General features: G+C 32.5%; 1 protein-coding gene and 1 long non-coding RNA gene across 6 annotated transcripts in view; both read left to right on the top strand.

Annotated features, from left to right (window-relative positions):
• The window catches only part of LOC127877703 (atrial natriuretic peptide-converting enzyme-like), a 167,182-nt gene that overhangs the window by 104,818 nt on the left and 36,649 nt on the right, over positions 1-25,715 (top strand). Inside the window, exons 1-2 of one of the 5 annotated variants that reach the window (XM_052423836.1) lie at positions 923-1,062; positions 5,538-5,853. The exons of 3 other annotated variants lie outside the window; for them this stretch is intronic. In XM_052423836.1, coding sequence (XP_052279796.1) covers positions 5,559-5,853 — 295 coding nt within the window. In that variant the 5' untranslated portion in view covers positions 923-1,062; positions 5,538-5,558. Of the gene's footprint in view, positions 1-922; positions 1,063-4,401; positions 4,566-5,537; positions 5,854-25,715 lie in introns of those variants that run through there. One more of the 5 variants, XM_052423835.1, reaches the window with a different exon arrangement.
• Positions 17,629-19,157, top strand: LOC127877710 (uncharacterized). The gene is made up of 3 exons (XR_008048587.1): positions 17,629-17,788; positions 18,053-18,353; positions 18,569-19,157. It is a non-coding gene; the product is annotated as an uncharacterized LOC127877710 (long non-coding RNA).

A 25,715-nucleotide genomic window follows, 5' to 3' on the forward strand; every position in this document is an offset into this window, starting at 1 on the left:
CCTTCCATGATGTACACAATACGATCACCAATATCAGTCTTACTGATCAGTGAATACTCGGTACAAGAAGTGCATACAGTGTAACACGTCACTGTTATTATTTACCCCATACCATATTTGGTATCAATCAATTTCATACATCGCATTATCATACAACCAATAAATATTAATACTGGTCTCATTCAAAAGTTGTTTGTACCGTTATCGACTGTTTCTAGAAATATATGCACTATTTGCATGTGTATGGGTAAGTTGAATTGTTATTTGGGTTGGACTATTTTTGCTATTCGTTTACTTTTTTGCAATTCAGCTCAAGAGCGCAATGCTTTGTGAACCTTTTATGTTGAATTGAAGCAATAGTCGCACAATCAAATGAGAACTTTTTTCTATTTTCAACCATTATGATTTTTATATTTCAAAATTAGATCCATTGATCGCGAAAACATGCGTCATACATTTCGATTATACAAACAAATTTTGAATATATTCATTTCGTATAGAAGAACAAAAAACATCAATCTTTATTAAATTTAAAAGAAGGCGATAGAAAATAGTCTCTGGTTTGTCAATGTCTCATTACAAGACCGGGAACACGTTTAGCACGGCAAAACTCGTGCAAAGAACGCTGCGTGAATGTTTCTCCGGCGATCACACTTCATCTTCACCATTATTCCGTTGCATTCACTTCTTTAGATATACTTAAAATGAATATAAAGATCGTATATAATCTACAGTGAGGTGATAAAAGTTGACTGTGGTCCAATTTAGAGGCTTTAATGTTTATAGAAAACTTGAATCATTGGTGGTAATACTTTCGTTTTGACTGAAGAGTGATCCCCCTTTGTTTTGCAGACGATACTTTTCAGGTTTAGGCTGTTCAGCGACGAAATAAAATGGAGATAAAAATCAGCTATTTACGATCATCTATCGGCTAACCTTTATGGGTGGGAAATAGCTTTTTGTGTGTTGTTCCTCTAACAAAAGAACTGTATTTTAATTCCGGTAGCCTCGTCAATAGCTTCCTAATTCTTAAATGTCAAGAGTTGGACAGAGAAGCATGAGGTGTGTTCCTGTACAGTACGTTGATAAACATGATTAAGTTATCTATATGTTATTTTTTTGTGCAGCACATGTATACAGGATACATAAAATTCTTTTAAATATGACTGTGTGGCTTTATTTGTTTGAGCAGGTAGAAAAAGATGAATGTATTTTTGTAGAAAACTGTTATTTCTGATATTGTTATAGATCTACATACTGTAGTTCACAAGTAGAATCTAGTGTGGTGGTACCTTATGCAGAAAGGCATCGTCGGATACCCACGTTCGACCCATTCCGTTACTCTCCATTTATCGACCTTGGGACATTACTAGCTCTTTTCACCGTTTAATGGTGTGTCAAATCAAGTAATTTCATTGGATCCCTCATGGTTTGATGAGGATATTTTTTACCAATGATTTAACTCGTACTATAGAGACTTCGGGTTTGTTGTCAAATTGCGTTGTCCGTAGAAATGGAATTTTGTCATGCATGCGTATACTTTAAAATTAAGAATTTAAACAACTTTCAGAGTAAAAGTATCTCTAGTCTCTTACATTGTCGCGATGTCTTTTTAAGCACTCGGACTGGTGGATGGAAAAGCTTGGTGTATCAAATCGCAATTATCCAAAGCGAAATTCTTTTTGTAAACTACGATTTCATTGGTATACTGAAAGGTTACAGTTAAGGTTAAAACGGCGTGTATTGCTTATATTGTCCCTCGGCTAATGCTGGAGAGTAACGGAATGAATTAGGCGTGGGTATCCAACGATGACAGAAAGGGTATGACGTACCAAATACATTTTCTAATTTCACCTTGGTCATAAACCTTAATGGATTGAATTCAACCATCTCTCTGTAAGTCTTTCAAAACATAGGAGCATCTTTTCTAGCTTAAACATGTTTAAAACCATTTTTACTTTTAAAATTTTAATGAAATAATCATCTGCAGATCTGTTAGGAGCAATTTTCAATACAGCATGTACAAATCATAAGACTGTAAAACCCTCAAAACCACTGGTTTTATCCACATAAAGACAAAACTTAGACTGTGAAATATTAGTCCATTTTGAGTTGAAATAATGTGAGAAAACAAGTTAATTGGTTGGGTGTTTGGAATTATATGCAAATAATATGACCATGCCATCTACTACAAAATGCAAACCCAAATTATTTTTAAGTGTTTATATCATTCTGGAGTAAAGATAGATCTTAGTCATATATACATCTAATACTTGAAATTGCGGTGGTGTAGTGGATGAGGTGTCCGCCTAGCGATCAGGAGTTTGTGGGTTCGCTCCTTACTCGGGGAGCCTTCTCATGATCTCCTCCATAGACACCAAGTACTGATTCTTCCCAGGAAACGGACTCGACAGTGTCCATATCTGTCTATAATAGGCCTTCCTGTAATAGTCAGCAATTGACTGTAGGAAGTACGAAGTATAAGTAAGAGAAGTACTTTCATTTACATAATTATCTTGCAGTTTCAATTTCGTCACATGTATAATGATTTGATGATTTGGATCTGGTATTTCATTCTTAAGATGTTCAGAAAGATCTTATATAGAAAATTAATTCATAATTTTGATTTTTTGGATGATTTAGTATGATAGTAATTGGTCCTAATTTTAAATTTTAGTTTTACAAAAAAAATAATTGCTTAACCATATAAATATGTAAACTTACATGGGATCTTTATTGAATGGATTGTTTATGATCTATTTACTCTAAATATCATTTGTCAAATAAGAATTTGTTGCACCATTATCTGTTCAGATAGCATATTGTTTTTATTTATATATCAAACAATTCCATCTGTTGTGGGTGGTTTTAAATTGTTTTAACAACCCCTTGACGATTGCTTATAAGATGTAGTAGATAGATGTTATTTCACATTTTTTTGCCATAAAGTCATCATAATAAAATATGTTAACAACATTTATATCTTTCATGGTACATTTACAGACAAGACAACATCTAAAAATACTATCATATCCACAGGGAATTTAGATGTTAAGATTTTTTAAATAGTTTTGAGTGTCTGCAATTAATTATGATGGGTGCATAAGGATGCAAGCTATGAAATGTGTAAGATAACAAGCATTTGTTGTCTCTGACACCTGTGCTCATTGTTAGGGTGTGGAGCATGAGCATGAGCATAATTGCACAGAATTCTGCAGTGAAAAAGGTGGTTACTATATCAACTAACAGTTTTTCTATATATTAAGCACACCTTTGGGTAGTGGGTTGGATGTGGGGTATATATTGAGCCCTGGTCTACAAAAATAGGGCTAAATGCGTGTGCGTAAAGTGTTGTCCCAGATTAGCGTGTTAAGTCCACACAAGTTTATCAGAGATGACACTTTCGGCCTTGGCTTAGAAGAGACTTCTTTTCAACGAAAAATGACATATAAGAGAAAAGTCCATGATTATCCTGTGCGGACCACACTGGCTTATCTGGGACAACAAATTATGCACACTCATTAAGCCCCATTTTACCAGAGTGTGGCTCACATCGTTCATTCCCCACAAGATTGTGGTCAAATAAATCAGCTAAAACCTCTGCTGTGCATTTCTTGACCACAAGCAATGTTTAACAGATAGGAAATAGAATTAAATTAGCCAAAGCAAAGATACAATTAATAGTTTTTTTTAAGGAATTCATCAATGGGATTTTAAATCTGTACTGGTTGAACTTTTTCATCTTAACCACAATGAAATATCCATGAAATCAAATTCACAAGTAAAGTTTTGTTCTTGAGTTTTTATTTAGAAACTCTTGCATTCATTTTGTAGAGAAAGTGGACAGAGTATGAGGAAATTGACTAAGTTTAGAAAGTAGACAGTGAAAAGACAGTGCTTAAGTAATTTTCATTACCATACAAATATCCCATTGTCATCTCAGATTAAACAAGCACACAAAAGCAATCAATCAATATTGCAAGGAAAAAGAATGTTATCAGAAATAAAATCAGAACATGTTTAACATTTTTTCTGATGTAATTTAAAGGCTATTAAAAAGCCCAGACTCTGAAATAAATTTGTTAATTGCAGTTCAGGAATACATTTAATGTTTCTTTGATGTTTTATGCATTATTACTGGTTTAAGTGCTAAACAAATTTAATTGTCCTTTCATTTGTATATTTGTTTTAATTTATAAATTTAACAAGCAAGGATGACTTTCTATCATAATTATGTTTCACATCATTTAGAAAGATGTATAATGATAGGTAGTACCATTATTGGGTAGGATAACATACCTCCAGTAGAATGCATATGCTATGTGTCATGTTACCTATTTTGACTCATTGGTTTTCATTGGTCTTGCTGTGTGGTGTATGTGGTTGGTATTTAAATTCATTGACAATGCAGATTACTCCTCATTTATTGAGAGAGCTCGCTATCAGGAAGAGTGTAAATGGAGTGTTAAGTTTAATGTCTTATGTGATACAAATTTACCTGTTTATTGGATTTATGGAATTAACTGACTGACAATTGACTTGGTATTTAGTTTGCCTTAAGAAAGGTACGTAATTAAATAATATATTTTAATGGTTTGTAAACTTATAAACGATTTAGGTGTCAAGTTTTAAATATTTATTTATTCATTCATTCATACTAGTATTGAAACAATATGTCTTAATAAGTCTTATTTTACATTCAAGCTTTAGACTGTCATACATACAACCATTGTGTTCTTTGTTAATTAGCAATGAAAGCAAGAGCATGTACCAGTATGTGAGTTCTTTATATTTACACTGCTGGTTGGATTCTTTGGTGACATGGATATTTTGGGGAAAAAATGTGAAAATATCATTTAAAATTGTTGGGTTAATTTCAATCTTATTATAATATAAAATTCAATGTAAGTGGAATGTTTACTTATTAAATATTAAATTATAATTAAAAATATAATATGTGCTAAACAGTGAGTTTGATAAATGTATCGCTTATTATATGACTTTGAGAGGCATGTTTATTTAATTAAAGTGCTTATGCAATTTCAGTTTTGGGGTTTCTTTATGTTAAATACAATATGTGCCAAATATTGGATTGCTAAGTTATGTATTGAAGAATCCTGCAGATCTACACAGGTTTGGAGTAAATAGTCTAGACACTCTTGCAATTGATTCCTGAAAGCATTATCATAAAGTGACATCATTGTATCCATCTCTGCTTTTAAGATCACGCTCGGAACCCCCGTTATATAGTATTTGTTCAATTACCGGTTCTCATAGAAGTAATTTAGTATCGATTCAAGATTCTTGTATTATTGTGATCAGAATGAAAGGATTCATCAATAGTGGAAATAATTTGGAAATATATATTTTGATGCTTGTCATTATTATTTTGTTGTACATTTACAATATTTGAGTGGTATAATACTATACTGAGCGAACATACTTTAAGATAATTCAAATCCACATACATTCTAGAAATTGTTTTCAATTGTAATCATTATGTAATGATAAATGGTGGAATTTTTGTTTCTTTTCAGTTTTCCTCTTACGGGACCACAATGGATCATTACAATGAATCATCCGTGAATTTGTTGTCTGTGAAAAAGATTAACGGAAACCATCCACCTTTAAACAATAACCTAGATAAGGACATCGAAAAGTCCTCAGAAAATAACAATGTGTTGTCTGACAACAAACTGTACGAACTGGAATCGTTTACCCCCGAAGACCTGAGTGACAATTCTGACTCATCAACTCTACATAGTAAATGTGGGTTTTATTTGTGTGCGGGAGTTTTGATAACGTTTATGATAGTGCTGATAGTGGGAATTATTTTGTTTGTGAAATTATCAGGTAAGCATTTTAAAAGTTATATTACATTTTCGATAATTTATTTTATAGTTGTTGAATTAAGAACTCCATTTCATTGAATACTGATAATGTCACATGTGTTTAGACAACTATTAATTATGTAAGACTATATATTTTATTTTAAAAGACGAACAATCCTTTATTATTTTAGTTTACTGCAGCGGTGCAATGCATGATTAAGCCAATGTTACATGATGATGTAGTTAATTATGTGGCAAATGCAGCAGATATATAAATATGTTTTTCATTATTTTTTGCCAGTCTGGATGGGCAAACCACAGAAAAACTAACGCAACAACATTATTTTCTCATCTGTCTATAATTAATATGCCGAATGTAGAGTCACTTGATTGACATGAACTACACGTGTTCTGTCATTGAATGCATGCAGTTGGGGATAGACTAAATACTAAATCAGTCGTATTATATTCTCTCCATATGTTAGTTTAGCAAAATTACTACTTATATTTCTAGAAATTTAAATAAGTCATGCATTGTAATGTTTTGTTAGTTACTGAAAGTTTTAATCTCTGAGGAGGAAAATAAAAACTTTTGGGTTAAAATTAAGCTATGACAGGAGTTTCAGTGCATTATTATGGCACTTCTTATTAGATGTGAAAATGATTGCGTAATAATATATGACATATAACAGTGATATAACAGCGATTTTTTTGCCCAATTGGGAAAAGTACCGGTACCAGCCCAATTGGGAAAAATATGCGCAAAAACCCCTGAAATTGGGAAAATTCGTATCGTGACGTCTTCATATTAGGAAATTGGTGCATTTGATTTTTTGCTCCAAAATACTTTTAACTTGATAACCAAGTATTGTCAAGTTGAAATTATTATATTAAATTGGGTGCAAGCCATAGAGCTGCATACGGAAACTGAATTTTAGGCCATCCTTAAAAATTCTTTTGTTTGGCATAACCCGACCGACCCACTTTAATCGGCCCGACTGAATTTTTTTTTGTTACTTTCATAAAAAAAATTATTTTGCTTGCCGAAACTTCTTTCCGCTCAATTTTTCCTTTCCACTTTTTATCCTTTCCAGTTATTTGCGTCATTTAATTGAATGCTCTTTCAAGGATATCTAGAATAGCTATGAACAAAACGCGTACCGGTATTTATTTGAGTCGCCTATTTATTTGACATATGCATATGCGATTAATTAGACTTTAAATACAATTTAACCGCTCCTGTTTTTCTCGTATCCCTTTAATTAAAATTTTTATACGCTGCTGTCGTTCAGGATAGTTTGGGGGTAAAAAACAAATTAATTATCACCGTTCAATTCAATTCGGCAATTGACAGAGATGTGTAATATTATCGCCATATAACTAATTATTTAATTATCACTCTTTAATTCAGTTCGGTAAATATTCGGTAGAAAGATAAAAAGTGGTCAGCTTAGAAATATTTATTGACAGGTTTTGTCAAGTTTTTGTTTCATTTGCTTATCTCTTTATGCAACTTTCCGACCGGTCGCTATTTTGGAAGCAGACAGCAATATTAAATGTGTATTCAAATTTTACAACATCTGCGCATGAATAACCCAATATTATCCGATAGCTTCACCCGTTCTCACGTTTCATTCGACAACGTCATGTCATGTGTAAGCAAGCTCAATGCTGATTGGCCAGCTACCATGTGCACTTCATTAACAATAAGGTCAAGCAATGTCTAATCGGGTACAGACCGGATTTTGTTCGAATTGCGAACACTTTCATTGAAACAAAGAGACAAATATAGAAAACCAGTCCGGATTAAAATGGCGGATGTTTTCAACGAAATTTTACTAGATTTTCGCAATTTAGATTTTTCTTGAGTCAAATTCTCAATAGTTTCGCAAACGACTCAAATGGCAAACGACAGCGCGAGCATTGCAAACGATTTATTATTGGAATAAATGCTCACTATTACAGAGCTCGCGCTGTCGTTCGCCATTTGCGAAAGTATAGCAAATTTGGCTCAAGAAAAATGTAATTTGCGAATATGCTTAAATCTCGTTAAATTTAATTGAAAACATCCGCCATTTTAATCCGGAGTGTTTTTTTGTAAACTATTTTTCTCTTTGTTTCCATGAACAATTTGAAGCGCATAGCTGGCCAATCAACATTGAGTTCACTATCGGGCAATATTGGGTCATTCATGCGCAGATAATGGAATACACAATTGATATTGTCGTCTGCCTACAATATAACGGCCGATGGCATAAGTCGTATAAAAAATAAGCAAAGGAAAAGAAGCGTAACAATCAATAAATTATATTTAAGTTGATCACTTTACAAATTTCTACCGACTATCAATCTGAATTAAAGGATGATAATTAAATAATTAGTTAGATGTCGAAGATGTTGCAGCTTTCTGTTCTTGATTGAAATTAAAATGTTATAATTACTTTGTTGTTTTTTTGCTCACAAACTATGCTATAGTAAAGTAATATGTAATATTTGCTTGGTTACTTGTTTTCATTTTCTGTAGTCAAACGATATGCACATTTTATTTCATGTGCAAAATGCGTACAATTTTTCGGACTGTCGTTTTCGGATAAAGTATTTTTCGTTGATTATATTATATTTTCAAAGTTCTTTATAGAATGGTGCAGAAAAATCTTTACCAATTTCCTTTCATGAGGCAGAAGACTTGGAGCTTTATTTGATAATTACCTTTCAGTTTGGTATATATCGGAGTTCAATGTCAGAAAAAAAATACCTAAAAAAAAAAAAATCCCTACCTACCTACCCACCCAAATTTACCTGGGTCAGGTTATGCCAAACAAACAATTTTTTAAGGATGGCCTTATTTATATAAAAAATCGCTGTATAAACCTCTATGTAACATACTACTCAAGTAACATTTGATCATAATGATCATGAAACAGTCTTTAAATGACTGTAAATTGCAAAATAGTTAGGAAGAAGGTCATGAAATTCCTTCCATGATGTTGTTTAATTGGAACTAAAAACTAAAAAAGGGGACAAAATTTAATGAGTTTCGCAACATACCAAGTCTATAGTTTAGAAAGTAATTTGTTTTTGAATTTTACATAAAAAATTACAGTGATATTTTGCCCTTAAATAGCAGATTCCTTTCAAATATACCCATCAGTCTGGAAAAAATCGGGACAATATAATTCTGTGCAAATTTCGCATGCACATTTTTGTTAGTTTTCATCAATCTGAATCCAGGATGTAAGTGGTTCCATGGTGAGTCGTCTTTGTTTGTTTGTATATTTTACCGTTGTAGCACTTCTTAAGTACTGTCCAGGAGGTCAGTTAACCTACCCACACATATGGACAAGCTAAACAATAGTCACATCAAGCGTATGTGTTGATGTAGTTATTACAATTACTTCTAAAAGTAACTGACAAAAGCAAAAGCTCTATCAGATAACGTGGGAAAATGTTAGTATAAATAGATTTAGTCACGTCTTACAATATGCTGACAGCAGACCAGTCTCATCATTTGTGCAGTCTGGTCTGGAGCGTCCCTGTCTGCTAAAATGTAACGCAAGGTGTCATGATCTCATAAGCACACATGATGACTCCTCATCTGAGTATAATAGGGGCAGTGGCATATCTGGAGCTACACTGTTAGGATGTGCCCTGTAGCTACACTGTTAGGATATGCCCTGTACACTATTAGGACATCTCCTGAAACTTTTTTTTTCTTGACGGGGCTCATCTTAAGGGTTTTCAACACATACATCATGTGAGATTACAAAGCTGAAACCCTGCATTGAAGGACCACCACTCTTCAAACTGAAAACTATATTTATGCAGCCGTGCCCAGTAGATTAATTTTTGTTTTACCACATAATCCAGAGCTCCAGATAAGGATTTAGTCTCAAGGGTATTTCACCCCCAAATATTATTGTTAAAGTGTATTTTACTTGTTTGTTTCAGCCATAAAGGGTTGTAGGTACATTTTGTATATTTAGGTGTTTTTACATTTCCATAGAAAACTGAAAAAGTAAATGGCATGTTTAATCTAGAAATATTATTATTTGTTATTTATATTATTAAATGCAAACAGAATGAATTTAAAATGACGATATGAACAGACTTTCTTTAAAAATAATGAACAGACTTTCTTTAAAAATATTCCCGTAGGAGCCGCTGATCGCTTAACAAGTCCATTTTTGATCCACAAACATAATGGGCCGCCATTTTTATTACAAGCTTATTTTGATTGACTTACTTTTGATTCAAAGGTTAAAGTGATATTATGGGTATCTAACAGTTTATAGGTGTCTATCGCAACCGTTGTTTATTTTTGGTGTTTTCACTTCATATACACTTATATTTGTTAATGCAGCATCAACATACTAAAAAAAAGTCCTGGAAAGAAAAAAATAATGCATTTGAATATCATCCATACTTTTGTTTGACAACTGATCATGCATGTACGATGTGATACTAAATTTAGTTTTAGTGCTGCGAGGCTGAGATTCGTTCATACGACACAAAGACACTATTTTGTTTTACGGATCATTTCGGCTTAGAGGACTGGGTGAGTCATGTAAAATATTGTATATAAAATACAATATATTATATATTTTAATAAACAACTGGTAGCAAAATGACTTGCAGATAATTGGTCAGTAACCTTATTTTAACTAACTCTTTTGACCTGTTAATTATTTTCAGCTCAATTCAACAGTGAAAAATGCCCATAACAACACTTTAACTTACACTTAAAATTCAATTGGATTATTGGTTAAACCAGTTACGCACTTTAATCGATTTAAAATACGTAACTGCAAGATTTGTATTGCGTTTTGTTGATTTTTAATGCGTTTTTTTAATATTTTTAATGCGTAAATACGCAGATACGCCTCTTATCTGGAGCTCTGCACAATCTCTAGTCTGCATCTATTCCCTCAAGCTTCATGTACATATACTTCAAGTTATTATGTCAGTTAAAAATATATGGATATTAGACTACAAAACATAACTAATAAGTATTTTGAGTACAACTTTTGAACGAAGTCCCCCATACAAATGTAATTGAAATATCATTATCATAGGTTTTAATTGAATTAAATAAAATTATTTAATCATGCAATGTAATACATTTATAAATTATTAAAACAGGTAGCATTTTTAGATGACAGCTGCAAAAAATTGTTCAAGAAATTGAAGTGTACGTTGTTATTTTTATCTAATGCTTCATTTAGTGGAAGGACACAAAAAATTATTGCCTCAAACAGTTTATTTAATTTACCTAAGAAGACATGATTGATTTTTAAATGTACTGACACAGCATGTTTAAACTGTGGAGCAATTCAATTGTTAACAAATGCCCTTGCCACTTTTTATCCCAGTGTGAGATAACATTTTCTTGCTTAATGCATAATTTGGAAATGAAATGTTGCATTTATTTGATAAATGTTAAGCCCCTGCACAGAATGGAACTCACAGTTATAAATCATGGTCATTAAAATGATATTAATTTAAGATTAGCAGACCCCATGGGAATTTTACATCTTGTAAGTCATTACAAGATCAATTACAAAATAATTGATCAACCACAAAGTCTGTCCTTGAGGGGAATCATGAACACTTTCTTTGTTGTGTCATGTGCAGAAATTTAGTGTCATTCTTATAATATGTCATGGTGACAAAGTTATTCTCATCCAAATATATTAAATAACCAACTCATAAGTTATACAAAATATAATGTTTGTAGGCCATCTGTAATTTATAAAACAGTTTTAAGGTCTTACTCAATAATTATGTCTGAACTTTACTTAGATCAATAGATTTTCTATGTCATGAGAATTATGAAAACCATATAATGCATGCTGTTTTTTCTTTACAATGGGATAGTCTTTTGTTGTTGTTTTTTTGGTTTTTTGGTAATGTTCAATGGTGCTACCCCTTTTTGGTTAAAAAAGTGTTTCATAGAACATTTCTTTTAATATTTGACCCATGCAGTATTAAGCTGGAAGCATTATAGTTAGTGGTTAAAGGTGATTAGAGGATGCATTGTGCAATAAATATTCAACAATTATTATATTTATTAGTTACAGTTATAAGTTATTCTTTTAAAAAACAAGACAAAATACAGCTTTTGTTGAGATATTTTTATTAATGCATGACAAATTAACCTTTTTAGTTCCAAAATAGTGGTGATTGTGAAGTTGAAACTGGTATGACAGCTTTTTGGATGTGAAGTTTTATGATGTCAAATTTGCAATGCAGAGATGGAGACAGAAAAGTTAATTTATTTCGTGCAGCATTTTTGCACTTTCCGCTTTCAAGATTATGTGGATCCCTCAAGTGTAGTATTCAGATGTTTTAATATTTAACAGAGCTCTAGATAAGATGGGCATCTGCGTATTTACGCATTGAAAAATAAAAAGAACGCTTTACAAATCGGCCCAGTGCGTTACGTTACGCATTACAAATCTTGGTACATTGTTGTAATGGATTTAATTGCGTAACCGGTTTAACCAATAATCCAGTTGAGTGTTTTGTGAAGTTAACCTTTGAATAAAAAGTAAGTCAATCAAAAGAACCTTGTAATCTTAATGGCGGCACATCGTGTTCTAGGTTCGAAAAAGGGACGTTTCAAGCGAACAGCGGCTCCTGCAGAAAATGACTGTATATAACAAATAGTCAAAAGAGATAAATCTTATGATGCTTCTAGAATTGTTAAAATAATCTTAGTTTTAACTTTTAAAGATCAAGTTTATAGGTAACTTACATAGAATATAGGCAGTTTGACTTTATTTTCAATTGCACAAGCAGTGCCATAACTTAGTTTAATTGTGAAATGACGTTCATGTACTACATGAATACTATATGCAAGAAAGACAACACAGTTGTAAGTTGAATATTTTAAAGAAAGTCTGTTAATATCTTCATTTACAATTTATTCTGTTTGCATTTGTTAATAACAAATAATAATATTTCTAGATTATTTAATTTAAACATGTCATTGTTCTATGTCAATTTTCTATGGAAATGGAAAATATCCCTCAAAATTCCTAAAAACCTTTTATGGCTGAAACAAAGGAGTAAAATACTCTTTAACAATAATATCAGGGGGTAAAATACCCTTTAGACTAAATCCTTATCTGGAGCTCTGTATTTAAGGGTGCAGCCATTTTGGCTTTGAGGTGAATTTAAATATAAATATTTATAAAAAATGTTTAAACATCTTGATATTTTTTTCTAAATGCTAGATCTTTTCTTCATTATAATTGGTAGTGATGTTAACAATTTTACATGTGAGCAATTTATAATTCATCAAAAAAAAACTTTATCGAAATTCCATTTGGACACTTGCAAATTATCTGTTGACATGATGACAGTTTAAGTTTTTTGTCAATATTCTCTCAGCTTGTGTCATTATGGGTTTAGTAATTTTAAGTTAAATATGCAGCAGTTTAACAATCCAGGTATTATTCTGTTTTGAGTTTTTTTAGCATAGGTGCTTGCACCTATGCTTAAGGTATATACCACATTTTGAAAATCCACATCGGTCGGTTAACCTTTCTGAAGCCTTACCTGATCAAAAATCAGACGAAATATCTATTTAATTTAGCATATGGTAATTCTTACAATTTTTTTGGGGGAAACGTTTTTCTAACGTTTTCTTCCAAGAATATTACTGACACCGTTTTTAGTGAATTTTTCTAAGACCGTTATATGTCAAAAAATCTTCTTATAACCTAGAACAAATTTCGTTCGTAAAACAATTCTGTTCTTGTTGATAGTGACCTCACACCTAATTTAGATCTATATGGGATCCCAATTTCTATTTCCTTCGTTTACTGTTCTGTGAGAGGTCAAATGTTTACATAACTGAATTAATAAGGCCCTGGTTAAAGTATATGGAACATTTCATCGGTTAATTATAAATAGAAATTAAAACATATTATCAGCAGGAAGTGGGGCATAAAGCACTTTTATTCTTTGAAAATGTGTAAAAAATGGCGGAGTACGATGAATGTTTTCTGATTTATGACATGGATTCTGACGTGCCTTTCTATGGATTTGATGAAGTAGAGTTTAAAAGTAAGAGATGTGTTAATTGAAGTTAAAATGTTTTACTTTGAGCCAGAAATTTACGTTACGAGTAGAGTTAACGGTTTAAATGTGGCATCGGATTTAATGGATTCGCGTGAATTCTGGACGAGTGCTGTGTCTGTAAAATATTAAATGGAAAGCTGTAAATGTATCAAGTCGAAAAAGAAAACGGATGGTTGCATAATGGTATGCGTGAAATAATGTAATTCTACGTATTTATTTTCATAGTTATGTCATTTTGTAACCATTCACATTCGTCACTATTTGGAATTCCCGTTTCTAAAAATAGAGCATTTTGTTAACAAGGGGGGCGACTCGTGATGTCAGCAATCGTTAAGGCTACAATATACTAAATAATCGAGTCATGAAGGGCTGTACTTTCTAAACAAATCATCATATTTTCCTCGAAGGCATGTTGTACACTTTGTTCTGGTTTTATCGTTTGGAGATATTGATAGGAGAAGCATAGGTGTTCACTACTTAATCCCTGAAATAGGATAAAGTTGGAGATTAAAGTAAAAAATGGCACTGCAAAAGGTTACAATCCACTAGAAAACGGCCGAAAAAGGCGCAAAAACAGTCGATTTTGATTTGAGTCGAATTTGTTTTTGGTTTGAACATGACAAATCTTTTTTATTGCTTAAATCGATTCAGCTAAGAATGCCCGTCAAGAAAAGGTATGGTTATGGGGGTCTCTTTGTGCAAAATGTTGTATTTATTTTCGCTCAAAGTTGTCGCTTTTACATCGAAACATATAAGGAAACTATTTAGTATATTTTGACCTAAACATTTACTTCAGCAGCATCTTCCCTGTATCTTGCAACTATGCTTTCAGCGCCATCGGCGCTCTCGTTCTAAACATTATGCCGGTATGCCTTCATTGGCAAACAGTTTTATCTGCTGTTTTGATGAATCCTATTATATTGTAGCTTCTTAACAGTTAGAGTAAACAACATTGTGATATTTCTTTGAAAGCATAAAATGAAATGCTTTTTTATGCCTCAATGATGAAGGAGAATAAATTGTTTGCCTCAGTTTGTACGAGGTTACCCCAAATGTTGTCTTAAATCAAGACACCCACACTATATGACATTATTTTGAGAAAAGAAGAAAAAGAATATTAAACATCAATGTGAAACATAATAAAAACTGCTTTCTATGTCAGTTTGACATTTTGATGAAAACTTTTATATTTGTGAACTTTTTATAAATTCTTTGAAGTAAATAATGGCTGTTCTCAGTTCATCACCCCTGCTTAGTGTGATTATCATAAAAGTAAAATAAGGCTGTTGATGGTGGTTGAAGAGGAATAAATTATGTGCATATTACAGGTCTTTGAAGTCATAGTTTTACTTGATACATTCACAGACTGGTTCACAGATGTGTGCATTATAATCAAGTTTGTACTTGAATCTTACCATCAATCTAACCATCAATCTAACCATCAATCTTACCATCAATCTAACCATCAATCTTACCATCAATCTAACCATCAATCTTACCATGAATCTTACCAGCAATCTAACCATCAATCTTACCATCAATCTAACCATCAATATAACCATCAATCTTACCATCAATCTAACCATCAATCTTACCACCAATCTTACCATCAATCTAACCATCAATCTTACCATCAATCTTACCATCAATCTAACCATCAATCTAACCATCAATCTTACCATCAATCTAACCATCAATCTTACCATCAATCTTACAATCAATTTTACCATCAATCTTACCATCAATCTAACCATCAATCTTACCATCAATCTAACCATCAATCTAACCCGCAATCTTACCATCAATCTTACCATCAATCTTACCATCAATCTTACCATCAATCTAACCATCAATCTTACCATCAATCTAACCATCAATATTACCATCAATCTTACCATCAATCTAACCATAAAAACTGAAGAGCTCTTATTCTATTAGTAACAAGAAATAAATTAAAAAAGCCTGCACTGGGATTCAGACTCATTACCTTTAGATTAGAAGGGTAAGCACGATGATAACCTCTTGGCCATTCGGACTCTAAATTATCCATAAATGGGCTTTTTATATCCCCCACCACTATAGTGGGGGACATATTGTTTTTGCCCTGTCAGTTGGTTGGTTTGTTGGTTTGTTTGTGTGTTTGTTTGTGCAAGCTTTAACATTTGCAATATTAAACTTGTGCAATATTGAAGATAGCAACTTCATACTTGGCATGCATGTGTATCTCATAGAGCTGCACATTTTGAGTGGTGAAAGGTCAAGGTCATCCTTCAAGGTCAAAAGTAAAATATATGGGTCAAAATTGCCAATTTAATGTACACTTTGCAGTATTGAAGATAGCAGCTTTATATTTCCCTTGTCAATTTAAAACTCACTTTTTACCAAAACACACATTAAGCGCACTTAAAAGTGCTTCAATTCTGTGTTTTTTGTTTATATCTGTGTTTTCAGTGTCCAAAAGTGCATCTAAGTGCGCATTTTGTGCTTTTTTTCTTTCCAAGTGCGTTATTTAAGTGAAACAGTTTGTTTTTTGTGTGTTTTCTTCATCTGTAAGTGTGCTTTTGAGTGTAGATGTGAGCAGAATGTGTGTTTTTTTATCTAAGAAGTGCGTCTTTTATCAAGGAAGTGCATCTTTTATCTAAGAAGTGTGTTTTAAGCTTTACAGATGTGGGTTTTTTCTCACAAAAGTGTTTTTCTTTTTTGATGTGCATCTTTTTAAAGCATAAGTTAGTCTTTTATTTCATAAGTGCGTTTTTATCATATGATCTGTTTAAAAAGGATTTATCTAAAAAGACACATGTTTAACACACTTCTTAAAAAGTGCGTCTTTAATAACCGTTTTGTTGTACAGAAATTGAACAAGAAACAAAATTGTTGCAGGATCTAACAATTTTTTTGCATCAAATGAATAAACATAGACATATTCCTCAGTAACCTGTTATAATATAAGGTGCAGTTTGAATTCAAAGCGGTTACTGGTTGTGCATATGAACCTGTTTACTGTTAATATACTTTATAATACAATTTCAATGTATATAACATTGCTTTCGTTTTAATCTCAAACATTTCTACAAATTTCCACCTGTGGCTGTGGGTAACTAATTAAAAATATTGAAAGTGTCAAAAATATTATGTGGGCTTGATAGTATCAATTTTATTTCCTCAACATAAAAAATAAGTATTTGAACTTTCTTATACTGATATGTATACCCCAATACAATTAATGTCTACCACATTGACTATTAACATACATTTTAGAAGGCAATTAAAATAATATTGATAATACATTGTATTACTATTATTTGCTTACACCATTCAGCATGTTATATTAAAATATTCACAATTAAATATAGTATGCTAATGGTGCTGTGCATTATTCAAAACATATTTTGGTGTTGAAGTGCGCCTTATCAGCGGATATTTCCCAGATTTAGTAATTGGCTGAGACAGTATGATATCAGATAAGAGATTAGCATCATAAACATTAATCCATATCAGTCCTCCATCTAAGCCTAACAAAGGGGTGTTGATAGACTTTTCATTGGTTGAGGCACCATCTATTTGAAAACAAGCGACTTTTGATTGGTTGAAGGGCAGAAAGTTATTGAAAACAAGCTGGTTTCAGCCACTGACTTTGAGTTAAATTTTGGGTATAATTGAGCAACATTTAGACATATAATTCTATTGTAAAATGTCTTGAAATACTTTCAGGATGAAGTATTGTGTGATGAAAACAACGTGTATTTACTACAATGTGTAAATCAACAATATGTTTGATGCAAAGGAGATTCAAAGTGGGTGGTTAAAGTGAGATGGTCTAGTTCAAAACTGCTTGTATTTTTGGAATACTGAAGAACAGTCTGTTGTAACAGGTTTGTATTTTCAATTCTGCATCCCTTTTTATTTAGTTTATTGAATTAATTATGATCATTATCATATTTATGTAGTGACACTTGGAAATGTAAATGGATGAGTAAATGTAATGCAATTTTAAGGATAAACAACACCATTTGAATTATTATGGCTGTATTTAATGGTTATTGTCATCTTAAATATATTTATACCTATTTCTGGTCATTAATGAACAGATTTTTTCCCCCATATTAAATGAGAACTTTTATATTTTAAATTTGAAGGTTAAACCCATGGTGAAATTTTCATTTATCGGAAGATTCTTTGGAAAGAATGTGCATCATCGCATCGCCTGCCAAAAAAGGGAGCAAAAGGGAGACTACCTGATGTATTGACTTGAATACCAGGTTTTACCCTGCACGAGCTGGCCAACGTGAGGAGAACAGAAGTGGGAAAACCGCGCCCTGTCCTTGACCAAGAAAAGGATTTGTTTAGTGGTAAAACTATACAGGGTACTGGTTATTGCATTTTAAAGGTGTCACACTTCTGACCAGTCCACACAGCCAAATGAGACCACGTATCTTGGTACATTTTCAAACAGTATTTTCTACCAAACGTATTTTTTTTAAATTATTTATGAAAAGCATTAAGTCACATGTGATCAGGGGATTAAAATTGCAAAAATAAACAACCAAAAACAACAAGCAAACAAACTAGTTTTGATTTAAATTTATAATTTTATAGCAACGAGATTACCATAACAGCAATATTCAACACTTACATTACAAAATATCTTTCAGGACCTGATCAAATGAGATCATGCACGAGACGCAACGCGCAAAGGTCATGACAGTATAATAGTTGCAAAGAAGTTTGACCGGCTGGTGGCAGACGTGGAGAGAAAGATGAGAGCCGCACTCCGCCGCCTCAAAAAAATGACAGGCCTTAATTGATTCTCATTATTCTTATGTATATAGATGTTCCGGTGCATATACTGTACATGTTATTATTAGTATGCTATTATTTTTTGCTTATTTATAATCTAATTATGTTAATATTTATTTCATCAAATTATCATTGATATTTAATTACTTATGTATGTTAACAAATGTTGGTGTACATTTAAGTATAAAATTGAATTATCTTGTAATTATTTAAAATATACAAATATATTTGTATATAATTATTGGTTTTAATTGCGTATCTGAATTAAAAAAACAAACTTTTAACAGCATATAATTAAATCAACTGTTAAGGCAAAAGATGCACCTTTAACGCACATGTGTGCTTTTTGTGAGTGCGATTTTGAGTGCCATTTATGTGCGTAAATTGTGCGCTTTTATGTGGTTTAAAACTGCGCTTTTAACCGAGTCAAATGTGCGCTTTTTATAAGACAGTACCTATAAAAAGAGCACATTTAGCTCGCTTAAAGCACATTTTCAACCCCCAGAAAAGCGCACATTTAACACACATGTGCGCTTTTATGTGGGTTATTACTGTGCTTAAAGCGAGCTAAATGTGCACTTTTTATAGGTACTGACTTATAAAAAGTGTACGTTTAACCCACGTAAAAGCGCACTTTTTACACACATGTTTGTTTTTATGTGGGTTGAAAATGCGCTTTAAGCAAGTTAAATGTGCACTTTTTTTATGAAAAAACGCACATTTAACTCGCTGAAGAGCGCAGTTTTAACCCACTTTAAAGCGCACATTTTACACACATACATGGCATACAAAAACACACTTATAAAAATGCACACATTTAACACACTTAAAAGTGCACATTTACCCACATAAAGCGCACATTTCTTGTTTGTTTGTTTTCGTTAAAAAACTCACGTGGTAAGAAAAAGCGCACATAAAACGCAGTGCCAATACCGCCACGTTAAACACACGCAAAACCTACTTAAAACGTACATTTCACACACTTTTTTTAGAAGGGTTGGCATGCATGTGTATCTCATGGAGCTGCATTTGTAAGTGTTGAAAGGTCAAGGTCATCATTCAAGGTCAAAGGTCAAATATATGGGGACATAGTGTTTCACAAACACATCGCTTGTTGTAATTGTATTTAAGTGATCTAAATAGTGTTCACAAAAATTTATAGAAAATACTTGGATTAACACTCCAAATTGTTCAAATGATAAGCATAACATTATGAGTTATATAACTGAATCAAAGTCAAATAATTATTACTTATAAATAAAACAGTATTTACTGAATAAATTAATATGTCCATGATGTTATTTTGCTCACGTATAAAAACTGTTGTAATTGGTTTTTTTAATCTGTAACAAAAAGTTGGAAAGTTGTCAATATATGAACGGGTCCCTTCGAATTTTGTAATACCTTTAATTTAGGGGTTCGCCATGAAAGAAAGACAGTTTCAGTTGCAGTTTAAAAACAAATGCTTTAAAAACTAAAAAATAATCCCAAAATTGTGATTTTGTGAATTTTAATGAAAGCTGTTTAAACATTCTCATGCACTGATTGTTCGATGAGATAATTCACTTCTTAATAAAAAATGTACAATTTCATAAGCTGAAACGTTACAGTTGAAGTAAAGTTATGGAGCAATAAGCCACAAATTAAACTGTTCTTAGAAAAATGACTAATTTTTGGGGCTTCCTTTTCCATATGGCTTTTCTAGAATATTTTTGCAAATAATTAAGTCAACAAATGGCGTCCGAGAAACAGTCAAGTGTAGAAAATTAGACAAATATCCAAAACATTTGTTTACATTAGTTATTACATAGGATTGCTTAGTACCAAGTACCAAAATTTGTAAACTGATGTACAAAAAAACACGTTTTTATGTAACACTTTAAACTATCAGAACCTGTAAAGTTGACCGACCATGTTAAATGTCCACAGTTAACATAACAAATAACCTTGGTCAACTGTGGAAGAGGACCTGTGTTCACCATGGTAGAGGGCCATTGAAAAATGGTAAAGAATCATTGAAAAGAGCCTGTGTTGTCAATTGGAAAGAACCTCAGTGGACAATAGAAAAGCAACTCAGGTTACCATGGAAAAGGACATTGGATGACCTTGGTTAAAGATCAAAAAGGTTCTTCAATGTTTGCCACAGTAAAAGTTCACTATTGACCATGGCAAGAAGACTTTAGTTTTGTTTGCCTTGGGCATAGAATCTTACTTGCCTTTGGTGCTAACGTGATCAAAAAAGGTTCTTTACTTCTGTAGTCTTTCATTGAAAATAAACTTTTATAAGTAGACTGGAGCTTTAGCTTCATGACATTAGTTTATGCATGTTTAATGTATTCAAGAACGGTTTACGCAAGTGCTTTGTTTTTTCAGATACATTCCAATTTGACTTCATTTAAGTAAATTTGACAATTTCATTAATTGTGTTCTTTTGTTGTGCTCACATTATGCAAACAAGTTTGTTCAATGACATAAAAAAAGCAATTTGGATTCATTTCACGTGACATAAAGTTTTAGCTCTGTCATCTGACTTCAAATCCATTGATCAGCTTTTGCCTGCTTATCTTTTCAAAAAAAGCGACTTTGCACCTGTGCTTGCAAAATTAAATTTGCACTTGATTGATCGGTGCATGTGGTTAAAGGGATAAATTGAATGGGGCTTTTACTTTTGAAAGCATTGATTTTGGTTAAATTACGCATATGAATTTTCTTTTCTTCCATATTTATTGACTTAACTACTTAAAATCCTCTACCTAACATATTTGTAGAGTACATTGAAAACCAGGGTAAAGGGAGCGCTAACAGATGGTTCGTATAATACTAACTAATATATTTTGCTGATTATAAAAACAAACAGCTTAATATTCAGTTACCCTTAACTGCTAGAGTTCTGCACTGCTTAGTGAAATGTATTCATGAACAATTGCACAAAGACCAACCTAAAACAGCTGTGACAAGTGCTGTAACAATATATCAATTAACTATTTAAATTTGATTGTTCGTGTCTATTGACTGCATGAAAAAAGGACTGACAACTTGATATCTCGGGTAACGCTTGTCAGATTGCAAAATTTATGTGCAAGTAAATCTTTGTCACCAGGTTTATTGTGCACCCTATTTGTGAAACTCTACGCCTACTTAGTGGGGAAGTAGACTCATGCATATCTGAAATCACATTTCATTTGCGATTGCTTCATTTAAATTGCGCAGATATTCGTTATTATCTATGGATTTTGTTTACAAAAGCACACTGTATGCTCGCTTGAGCATTATTCATTTGTTATATTTCGGAAGTCATAGTAGATAGAGTTATACGGATCATCAAGTTAATCTGGCTTTTATGAAAATCTATTTGCAAAATCCAATGGCAAGTTTGATCAGCTCAATACTGAATGTAACTAAAACACCTTAGTTTGATCAGCTCAATACTGAATGTAACTAAAACACCTTAGTTTGATCAGCTCAATACTGCATGTAACTAAAACACCTGAGTTTGATCAGCTCAATACTGAATGTAACTAAAACACCTTAGTTTGATCAGCTCAATACTGAATGTAACTAAAACACCTAAGTTTGATCAGCTCAATACTGAATGTAACTAAAACACCTTAGTTTGATCAGCTCAATACTGAATGTAACTATAACACCTAAGTTTGATCAGCTCAATACTGAATGTAACTAAAACACCTAAGTTTGATCAGCTCAATACTGAATGTAACTAAAACACCTTAGTTTGATCAGCTCAATACTGAATGTAACTAAAACACCTAAGTTTGATCAGCTCAATACTGAATGTAACTAAAACACCTTAGTTTGATCAGCTCAATACTGAATGTAACTAAAACACCTTAGTTTGATCAGCTCAATACTGAATGTAACTAAAACACCTTAGTTTGATCAGCTCAATACTGCATGTAACTAAAACACCTTAGTTTGATCAGCTCAATACTGAATGTAACTAAAACACCTTAGTTTGATCAGCTCAATACTGAATGTAACTAAAACACCTTAGTTTGATCAGCTCAATACTGCATGTAACTAAAACACCTTAGTTTGATCAGCTCAATACTGAATGTAACTAAAACACCTTAGTTTGATCAGCTCAATACTGAATGTAACTAAAACACCTAAGTTTGATCAGCTCAATACTGAATGTAACTAAAACACCTTAGTTTGATCAGCTCAATACTGAATGTAACTATAACACCTAAGTTTGATCAGCTCAATACTGAATGTAACTAAAACACCTAAGTTTGATCAGCTCAATACTGAATGTAACTAAAACACCTTAGTTTGATCAGCTCAATACTGAATGTAACTAAAACACCTAAGTTTGATCAGCTCAATACTGAATGTAACTAAAACACCTTAGTTTGATCAGCTCAATACTGAATGTAACTAAAACACCTTAGTTTGATCAGCTCAATACTGCATGTAACTAAAACACCTTTGTTTGATCAGCTCAATACTGAATGTAACTAAAACACCTTAGTTTGATCAGCTCAATACTGCATGTAACTAAAACATCTTAGTTTGATCAGCTCAATACTGAATGTAACTAAAACACCTTAGTTTGATCAGCTCAATACTGAATGTAACTAAAACACCTTGGATTAGCCTTTAACAAAAAGCTTAAAGGAACAGCACAATAATAATTATTACATTAATGAATTTGATATACTGAAATGTTTTGCGGAGAAGTTGATCAATTTATCTTAGATGCCAATGATTGGAACCTGAACGTGATGTGTAATTTACCAAAATTGTTCAAATTGATACGAAACATTTCCAGTCATTTGTGCTTAAAGATTTTGGTTTCTTGGGCCCTGTATTTTAAAGATGCCCCATTTTCATGGACTTTAAGTTGCCCAAATCATGTTACGAGATGTGTAAACCTCAGCATTTTAACACGCAATTGACAAGTGAAAAAAACCCATACATTTTTAATTTCTATGTGTGCTCTGATACAGTGTGCAGTCAGAGGGGGTAATCACGTGACAAACAAGATGGCGACGTCCATGCCGAGGCAGGTTTTTTTCGTTGTTTAATACCCTTTATTAGTTGTATTATTATTATTTATTCCGCTCACTTTCTAGCCATATTAGAAAGAAAGTTACTGGCTTTTATTTCGAAGTAATATTCGCTCTATATCTCGACTTTACTCGGTGCAAAGTTTCTTAGCGGGGATGACCTTAGGGCTCCACTAAGAAAATTTGCACCGAGTAAAGTCGAGATATAAAGCGTATTAAAATACGAAGTAAACGCTAATCACCTTCTTACTGATAAGGCTGGAAAGTGAGCGTCATTTAAAAAATAAACAGAAGTAATAAAGGGTATAAAACGGCGAAAAATAACTGTCTCGGTATGGACGTCGCCATCTTGTCTATCACATGATTACCCCCTCTGGCAGTATTTAACCTATTTTAATGCTGTAATTGTTGCATACTGATGATAGGTGAGTCTGGTTTATTTGCAGGTGTCAAATTCATGCTGACAAAGAAACAAAATACCTGATAGTTATCTAAATATTCATTTAACATGCAACTTGGCTGCAATGCATTTTTCAATTCGATATATGTAGTCTGTCCCGTAAACCAGTTTTCATGACAGGAAGAGTTGAACATTTAAGTTGCCTTTCCTAAATAACATCAATTTCCATGCATGGTTCGTCCATTTATTACCAGGGTTCGGTGTAACTCTTATTTTTTGCCTAAATAAATTTAGAAAGACACAAATTTGCTTTTAAGTTATGTTTGATGTGTTTTAGGATTTGATTTAGAAAGTGTGATTAATTCTCTGTCAAGAGATTGTTGTCAGGTTGTGCAGTCCTAAAGCTATTTTGAACTATCCACATCGACAACAATGATTGCGTTGTGTGTAAATATTAAAGTTGGGCCATGTTTAACCCGTCACGACTTAGACACATATTTTCACGCATTTGTAGTCAATTTGAAAGTTATATTTAATTAAATACCTTTTCATACTAAATTCAAGTTTTAAAGGCTTCATTTCCAACACTTTAGTAACTGGTGAGCAGCAAACAGCAAAAAACCTGAACAGACTGTGGGTTACTCGCAGGCTGTTCTGGTTTTTAATAATGCCGTTTTGTATTATTAAGTGTCCTCGTTTGAAAATATACAGACGGTCATGTAGTTCTATTGAATGAAACATACATGAACACTATTGTAAGCATTGCCATAGTGACTTATTTGGCATTATCACTTTTTTTCATTTTATGCACTTTTCATATGAAAAAATAAACCACCTTGAAGTGAATGTTTGACGGCAATTACTCATACCATTTCGATGATATCTGCCAAATAAAAAGGTGTTTGATATCATTTTGTTTATACATCAACAGGTTTTATATCAGTCAAATTGTGGAGGGAACTCATATTACTTGCAATAAACCATAAAGTCATAATGCTTCTTAAAAATTAATCATCTTTAACAAAATAAAGCAGTTTGATATAAAGGTGTACCAAATTTTAGACACAAGAGCAACAAAACCAGGAAACAAATGTTTACAAATAGTAAGCGAAGTGCTCATGACGTAATGATGTACATGTCAATTGTCATACAACAAATTAATTACCGCTCAAAACACAGCAATGTCGTTCTTTTATTCGTAACCTTACCTCGTAAAGTTCCCAACAATGAGGCAAATAACTTGGTATTTTCGATTTATTACATAACTCAAATTTCAAAATAGAACTCACTAGTATCGTTTAATTCAAATTTCCCAAAACATAATAGTTCTTGTCACATTAATTGTTTACATATCATTAAAATGTACCAAACGTCTTCAAGTGATTATTAATAGTGAGAAGTAAGCCATTAGTTTGAAAGCTGTATTAAAATTTGTTTTGAAGGGTGATGTTTTATTTAGTTAAGTTCCTTTAGATCGTGTGTGAATTATTGGTGTAATTTTTTATGTCCCCCACTATAGTAGTGGGGGACATATTGTTTTTGCCCTGTCTGTTGGTTGGTCTGTTGGTTGGT

Source organism: Dreissena polymorpha, chromosome 4, assembly GCF_020536995.1.
Source record: "Dreissena polymorpha isolate Duluth1 chromosome 4, UMN_Dpol_1.0, whole genome shotgun sequence".
NCBI classification, from domain to species: Eukaryota; Metazoa; Mollusca; class Bivalvia; order Myida; family Dreissenidae; genus Dreissena; species Dreissena polymorpha.